Here is an 8,310-nt window from a genome sequence, read left to right as displayed (position 1 = left end):
TTTTTGTTGTTCTGTTGCTCAGTGGAGCCACCCTTATCTCTCCCAAATGGCCCATCCTATTCCTGTCTGGAGAGTCATCCTGATTGCTGTAACATTAGAAACTGCCATTATTGCCTTGCTTTTTGGCTCAAGATAAGAGTTTAACCCCTTCCACTCTGGAGCAGAGCCATCCAGCACTGCAGGTTGCTCCTGTTTCCTGTGGATGGGTGCTGTGAAATGGTCACTGGCCCTGCAGGACTGAGCTCCTCTGGCTGAGGAACCTCTTGCTCTGGGCACCGCACGCTGCTTGCACAAGGCACAGGAAGAAAGCTGCTGATGACTTGCAGCATATTGCAAAGCTGGAGTGGTGCTGCTAATGCCAAAGGTGTTTTGTTTTGTTGAACAACCTTGTCTGTGTTGTGAAATTGCACGTCTAACAACAGCCAGCTGGTGCCAGGGACACCAACTGCTCAGCTCATATGGTTCTCAACCTGATGGTGCTTTTTGATCAGAGGCTGAATGGGGGTCTGGGAGGAGAAGGAGCACACGCAGTTCTCCTTCTACAAGCAATGCACGCATAATAATCTTTCTTGTAAGTTCAATATTTCTGCAGTAAACCAGTTTGCAAAAACTCACCAAGATCCTGCCATCACCTGACTTCAAGGGTTGAGCAAAAATGCCCCAAAATGGCAGCAGCTGGCATTGCCTTCTCAGTGCCCCCTCTCCCCAGCAGGCTGGGCGCAGGCGTCCTGGGAGCAGAATGAGAGGATGGCCGGCCTGCCGCACATTCCGGGCCCCGAGCACCTTCGCCCCTTCACCCCCGCCTCGTTGGCTGCCATCGAGCAGCGCATCGCCGAGGCAGAGGCACTCAAGGTAAAGCGGCAGCACGTGGAGCTGCCTGAGGAAGAGGAGATCAAGCCCAGCAGTGACCTGGAAGCTGGCAAGAACCTGCCCCTCATCTATGGTGACCCACCACTGGAGCTCATCGGGACCCCCCTGGAGGACCTGGACCCTTTCTACAAGGATAAGAAGGTGAGGGGCAGAGTTTAGTCCATGGGTAGACTTGGCATTAGATGTAAGTCCAAAGAAAAAGACCAAAGCTTGGACATGTCCTTCTTTCCACCATGGCCCAGAGTCTCATCTGAGCCCATCTTGGTGATCCACAGTCCCAGAGTGCTGTGGTATCTTCTCCTCCTTGGCAAAGTCCCGAGCCTTTGGAGGTCCAAAGCATGCATAGAGGTCTCACCTCTAATGGCACCACTTGATCCGTGGGTGTTTCAGGGGTGTGCAGAGGGGCTAACCCATCTCCCTCCTCTCTTTTTTCCACAGACATTCATAGTCCTCAACAAAGGGAAGTCCATCTTCCGCTTCTCAGCAACCCCCGCCCTCTATCTGCTGGGGCCCTTCCACCCCATCCGCAGAGGAGCCATCAAAGTGCTTATCCATTCATATCCTTGCCTTCTGTGATGTTGCTCCACTGCCAGGTCAAACCCTGATGCTCAGAGTGCAAACAGCCCTGGGAGAGGGCTGAGAGAGGCGTTTCATGATGGTGTGGTGAGCAAATCTCCCAGGATGGCCCCCACCATGGCCAGGACCCACTGCCCAGCTATTCCAGTGCTTTGTTCCCTTCCCAAGGAGTGGGTGATTGAAGGCTTTGGGCACCTTGGTGGCACCAAGAGCTCAGTCTTGGTTGGAGAAGGGAAGAAAGTTAAGTGGTGGAGATTCCTAGGAAGAGGTTCAAGGTCTCTGAGGTCTGGAGAGACTTGGAAAGGAGGGAAAATGTTTACAGATCAGGGGGACCTCTGGGAAGCGGGTGAATTGGGGAGCTCAAATGATGCTTTGGGAGAGGGAAGACAGAGGAACCAGGACAGTGGGGTACAGGGAATGAGGCAACTTGGGCAGTGCTGGGGCTTTTAGTGTGACACAAGCAAAGATGGAAAGACAGGAAAGGGCCCCAAGAGCAAGAGGGGCACTAGGATGGGTGGGAAATGATCCCAGCAGAGCTCTGGTGACAGCAGGGGTTGGTGGCCAGGAGGTAGGAGAAAAAAGTAGGTGTTTGTGGCAGAGAGATCAAACAAGTGGGGAAAGCTGTATCCTGTGGTGATGGAGAGGAAGGAGTACAAGGGCAGGAAGGGAAGCAGAGCTGGCACCACAGAGCTGGGGAGAGGAGCAGAAGGGGAGGGCAGGGGCCGGGACCATGCATGGGAGCAGCAGGACTAAGGGGAAAGTGTGAGCACAGGAGTGAGGTGGGAGAGACCTGCAGGAGGAGCAGGTCAGGGCATGGGAGCAAAGTGGGAGCCAGGACAAAAGGAGTAGGGCTGCTTGGCTTCATAACCATGTGAAAGGGGGAATCTAAGCAACAGACACAGCATTTCTCCTTGACCAGGTTTTAAATTATTCAGCATGGTCATCATGATCACGATTTTAACCAACTGTGTGTTTATGACGCTGAGCAACCCCCCGGCGTGGTCCAAGAACGTGGAGTAAGTCCCTGCCTCCTGAGACCTTCCCCAGCTATGGGGGCCATCCCAGCTTGGTCATCCTTAGGAGGGACAGGACCAAGGCTGAGGGAGGGCTGTTGGGATTCAGGCACCCTTCTGAGGAGGAGAGGTGTCATTAGGAGATGCTGGTGGCCCTCTTGATCCCAGAAGGAATGTCTTTGCTCTGCACTAGGCATTGCAAAGAGTGGGAGTGTTTCCAGGTTGCCCAAAATGTGGTGGGATCCTTGTGACAGGAGATCACTGCAGAGCAGGTTGGGTTGGGTTGGGTTGGGTCAGCAGTGAGTCTGGAGAGGCTGAGCAGATCCACCAGTCCAAGGAGCGTGGACAACCAACCCCAGGTGAGGAGGGGAAAATCCAGAATTTTCTGCTATGGTTCTGCACAATAGGGTCTCAGCAGGGTTTCACAGAGACAGTGGTGGTGTCGAGACTTCAGCAGGGATCAGAGGTGTTACAGAATAGTCGCCAAAGGGATTGGTACCTCAAGATGTTCCAACTTGCCTTACGAGGCGAGTTGAAAACCTCCCACAGTGCTGAAGCACCCCAAGAACCCAGCAGCCCGTGACCATGAGACCCCCGACTCAGCTCCCCAAGGTGGTCCCACTGGCAGCAGTAGACAAAACCTCATCCTGAGCTGGCCCTTGGACCCAAGTGAGCATCCCCTGAGTCACTGTTCCAATTTCAGATACACTTTCACTGGGATATACACCTTCGAGTCCCTCATCAAGATACTGTCGAGAGGCTTCTGCATCGACAGCTTCACATTCCTGCGTGACCCGTGGAATTGGCTGGACTTCATGGTCATCTCCATGGCGTGAGTTTGGTGGGATGCAGGGAGGACAGGGGGTCTGGCCACTGCACCTGGTGGGGGACCCTGGGGAGGAGAACTGAGAAACAGGGGGATGGGTGCCTGACAGAGTCCTTGAAGCCCTTTCCTCTCCTCTTCTGCAGCTACATTACTGAGTTCGTGGACCTGGGGAACATCTCTGCTCTCAGGACCTTCCGTGTCCTCCGCGCCTTGAAAACCATCACTGTGATACCAGGTGGGACTTAAAGAAGGGGTTTCCTCTCCATATCTTCCCCTTCCGTGAGCTCGTATTTTCCCCCAGTTCACAGCAATTCCTTGTTCTTTTGACAGCTCTAAGAGAAAACAGAGGAAATAAGGTATTCGATAATTATAAATAATTTTCCACATAATTCAGCTTCTGGGTCAGGTCCTGCTGATTTTACATCTTGAAATTAACTCCAGTCACTCAGTTGTTTGGCCAGTGAAAGCCCCTGATAAGCCAGACGTGGTATTTTTAGGGCTCCTTGGAGATGCATTAAGTGGGCTTGTGTTCACGTTGTATTTATGGGCGTGATTAACTGATATACTTTTCTTGGTCCTTGGAGCCATAAACTCAGTTTTGTCCCTGCTGCTGACTGCTCTGGTGCTAAGGTTGAAATATTTAATGGGCATTAGTGCAAGAGCCACATGGCGAGTGTTTAACATCACCCCAAACATCCAGCCTGCGGTTTTAGGAGCGTTTTATCAAATACCTCTGATGGCTGTTTCCCAAATCTGATACCATTTCAATACTCTGCTTTGGTACCACCTAGTGCAAGTTCACGGAAATGATAGGTCAGACCCGCTGAAGAAGTGTGAGATTGAACGGAAAATGATAATTCCTTGTGGTGAATGAATTCCTGTGTCCCTACAGTTTCCTGATCTTTAGGGTTCATATTTGAATGTTTTTTGCCTCCATCAAACAGGCTAAAAATTGCATTTAGCAAAACATAAGCTGCTGCTTCTTTCTGGAATGACGTCCCCCCAAGAGGCTCTGCAGAAATAGCAGTTTCAAAAATAAACTGTTTTAGAACGGCTGTCCTCAGCAATTTCCCAACATAGACGAGCCCCTGGAGAACAGGGTTTTACCTAAATAGTTTGGGGAGGGGGGGGACTGGCATGATGACAGCACTAAAAATCACACGTCTTTGGAGAATTTCCTCCATGTGGGAAAGCTCTGTGCTCAGAGCTGCTTTTTTAAGATCAACTTCAGGATGTCCCAGCATCACCCATCATCCATGTAGACCTCAGGTGACGGGAACAACATCCTCCATGTCTAAAGACCACCGAGGATCTGTGGGCAAACCTCCTCTGCAGAGGAAATGGCAATGCTCTGGGGGGAGAGATGAGTTAATCCCCATGCTTAATGCAGATGTCACTTTGTCACCTTCACTTGGACATGCTGGGGTTTCTCCAGCTTGATGGGATCAGGCTGGAGGGTCCAGCTGGGCTCCCAACCACCCACAGGACAACAGCATGTGAGGGTGTTAGGTCATGGAGGCTTTTCTGGAGCTGAGAGCAGCGCTCAGCATCTTCCAGATGGGCTGGCAAATAGCTTTTCCCTGTGCCACAGCAAAGTGGTTTGGGCCAAAAAAGGCCAGATTGTGGCATTACGGGAAAGCATAAAGCCAAAAGAAATTGATGGATGCCAGGTTGGGGTGGAATTTGTCTTGTGATACCCAGGTTAATCTTGACATAGGGAGGCTTGACTGGCACTGGTCCAGGGGTGACAAGTTTTGGGGAAGAGTTTATGCTGCCCAGCAATGTGTGGGGACAGAGGGGCAGCTGGGCTGCAACGTAGGGCACAGAGCTGGGTGTCTGAGCACATGGGGTGAACTTGGTGATACTACAAGTCCCCACCAAATCCAGCACCTTTTGGGAACACCATAGCACGTTCTGCACAATTAACAAATGAGCAATTAGCTCAGTAGTGATGCCTCCCCCCTAGGGCTGAAGACAATCGTTGGGGCTTTGATCCAGTCGGTGAAGAAGCTCTCGGACGTCATGATCCTCACTGTCTTCTGCCTGAGCGTGTTTGCCCTGATCGGTCTCCAACTCTTCATGGGGAACCTCCGGCAGAAGTGTGTGCGGTGGCCACCCCTCAACGACACTCTGCTGGAAGACTTTGGGCTGGACAACAACACGTTGGCCAATGCAACACTCTACAGCAACTTCACCGATGGCATCACCAGCAACTTCACTAGCAATTTCACCGGCAATAGCACCTTCGATTTCGAGGCCTACATCAATGATGAAGGTAAATACTCATGCATCTTCTTCTCCATTGACCCATCACCCTGGTTTGCTCCTCAGTTTCCTCTCTCTTCCTCTGTGTCAGACCAAGAGGGTTTGTTTGCATGGATCTTCCTGCCAAGGTGCTTTGCAGGGAGATGTGGCTGGTGGGTGAAACAGGGGTTGAGCATACTCACAGAATGGACAGAAGGGATCAAATCCTCTTTCCAAGGAATATGCAGTCCACCTGGGCAAGCTAAAGTCCTCCAGAAAGGTTTTACCATGGGAAGGCCTCGACAAACCAGTGTCTCCATCTCTCCCACTTGCTAGTGAGGGCACAGTCTCCCCATCGGGGTGGGCACTGGTGAATAGCTGCTCCATCTGGCTGGTCACAGCAGAGAGACCAAACCCTCCAGAAGCAGATGGGACTTTGGGTGGAAAACCAGAGGTAAAGATGCAGGAATTACATTTCTCACCCACTTTCACTGCTGCATCACAGCTGGGTCCTTCCCCAAGTACCACTACGTCCAGTGAGCATTGCATGCAATCGTGCAAGAACACGACAGCCAACAGGAGGGGAAGGAGGGAGAGGTGGGATCAAGCACAGGTCCTTGGACAGGTCTCCAAGTTTACTACTTTCCTACCACTTCTTTGAAACAAGTTTGGCCAACAAAAGCGCAGTGGGTTTTTTGTTTGTTCGTTAGTTTGGGGTTTTTAAACTCCATGAAAATGTAAAAATCTCAGAAAATCTGTCTGGCAGAGCTGCATGGTGGCGGGATGCTCCACAGGGATGTTTCAAGTCTCATTTAGGGCACTAGGCAGAGCACAGCAGAAGGTCAGGTTATGTCTTGGCTGAGCTGCTCTGCCCAGCTGTACAAGTAGGTCTGGCATTAATTACAAGAAGGCTTCTTGGTAGGGGTGCAAATTCAATATATAGGATCTAATAAGTGCAGTGCAAATAGCAACAGCACCCTGTGGCCATGCATTCAGGTTAACAGCAAAAAATGTATTACCTGGAGTTTCACAAGTGGGCCATCTCCTTGATGAGCCCATGTAGGTTAGATAAAACCCTGGTGGCAAGAAGCCAGGCAAAGCTGGGAGTGCTTTGAGGGAGCTCCAGAAATCGCTGTGTGGCTCCTGGGAGGGCTCTGCTAGGTGATGCCCAGGATACGGTCCAGCTTCCCTCCGCCATGTCCTGGGGTGGGTGCCTCCAGGTGCTCATCTATGTGTCCCTGGGGGCAGGTGACATGTGGTGGTACTGCTTGGCAGTCTGTGAGCAGGGTGGGTTTCACCACCAGGTGGGGGCTGGCTGGGATGGGAGCAGCAGGAGGAAGGCGATAGCCATGGAACAATAGCAGGCAGTTTCCCCAGGCTTTTTTGGGACCCCTGCAGTCCTCCATGTTCGGTGGTCCCTGGGAATGTCCGGCTATTTCGTATGTTTTCCCAGCAAAACAGACCAGCCCTGGTCTTTTGACCACATGTTAACCCACTTTCCCAGGACACCTGACTCTGGCCAACCTGGCTGTTTCCAAAGATCTTCATGGGCTTGGGACCAGGACCCATCTAGTTGGGTTGGCAAAACAACGCCATGAGCTCTCTGAGTTAGTGTCAAGTAGTTCAAGGCAAATAGCAAAGTTAGCAGAGAGATAACCCAGTGCCCAATGCTGGGATTCAGGAGATTTCCCTGACAGCAAGGAGCTGCCAAGAATTTGAAAATCAATCTTTGTATTTATTATTTTTTTAATGTCTTGCTCTTCCCCAACTGTGAAGCCAATTTCTACTTTCTGGATGGAGCGCTTGATGCCCTGCTCTGTGGGAACAGCAGCGATGCTGGGTGAGTGTGGCTCACGCTGGTGGCTGAGGTCCCCTGTGGCTCCCTGGGAGGGGACAAGGCAGCCAGCGCAGCCTGGGAACCACTGATGCTTGGGGTGGGACAGGATCGGGGCTGGGAATGTGGCTCTGCAGGTGAATGGTCCAGGAATCCCAATTATATTGGCTTGGGGGGGGGGGCGGGGGAGGGCATTCCAACTGTATCAGCCTGGGGGATGGGGCGTCCTGCTGAAGCATCTCAGCACCTCCAGGGATGAAGCGTTTGGCTGCAGGTGCAGGAGGGGCAGCGCTGGGGTCTCATGCCAGCTGCCCCCACGGCTCCTTTGGTAGGAAGTGCCCTGAAGGGTACCAGTGCATGAAGGCGGGCAGGAACCCGAACTACGGCTACACCAGCTACGATACCTTCAGCTGGGCTTTCCTGGCCCTCTTCCGCCTCATGACGCAGGACTTCTGGGAGAACCTCTTCCAGCTGGTAGGCAACAAATTTTTATCTTTGTGCAAATGCTCCTCTCGTTTCAATGTTCCCCCTGGTCTAGGACAGGTAAAAATTCACTTGACTGGCAACTTGTAAGACCTTGTCCTATGGTTTATGTATCTAACCAGGATCAGCAGAGATCACGGTCCCATCCAGTTCCCCAACCTCAGCAATGCAGTGTATTTTCCAGGGCAAAGCCCAGGTGTGCTTCAGCAGTACTGTCAGCTGTATCATGGAAATCAGGAATTTATAAGAGATCTAGTACATCTCCAGCTTGAGCTAAGGGAGAGGGTAAGGGGGAAAGGCCAGGTCACTTGTCCACTGCATTGAGTCATCCTCTAGGGAGAAGTTGCAGACACCATAATATCCCAGCTGATCCTGGGTCTAGAGACTATTTAGATAAAAGCAAGCCTATGCCTAAAGGCTACACACGTCCTCTGGAAATGATTACGCACAGATCTGGGGTTAGA

General features: G+C 51.8%; 1 protein-coding gene across 1 annotated transcript in view; it reads left to right on the top strand.

Annotated features, from left to right (window-relative positions):
• The first annotated feature begins 747 nt into the window (after nucleotides 1-747).
• Nucleotides 748-8,310, top strand: part of SCN4A (sodium voltage-gated channel alpha subunit 4) — a 32,388-nt gene continuing 24,825 nt past the window's right edge. The window contains 8 exon segments of the mRNA XM_074891776.1: nucleotides 748-1,011; nucleotides 1,309-1,447; nucleotides 2,366-2,462; nucleotides 3,163-3,291; nucleotides 3,429-3,520; nucleotides 5,252-5,560; nucleotides 7,306-7,369; nucleotides 7,696-7,837. Of these exon segments, the coding sequence (XP_074747877.1) occupies nucleotides 748-1,011; nucleotides 1,309-1,447; nucleotides 2,366-2,462; nucleotides 3,163-3,291; nucleotides 3,429-3,520; nucleotides 5,252-5,560; nucleotides 7,306-7,369; nucleotides 7,696-7,837 (1,236 nt within the window).

This window comes from Strix uralensis, chromosome 22 (assembly GCF_047716275.1).
Source record: "Strix uralensis isolate ZFMK-TIS-50842 chromosome 22, bStrUra1, whole genome shotgun sequence".
Taxonomy (NCBI): domain Eukaryota; kingdom Metazoa; phylum Chordata; class Aves; order Strigiformes; family Strigidae; genus Strix; species Strix uralensis.
Note: the sequence above shows the minus strand (reverse complement) of the source record. Positions and strands in the feature narration are given on the sequence as shown.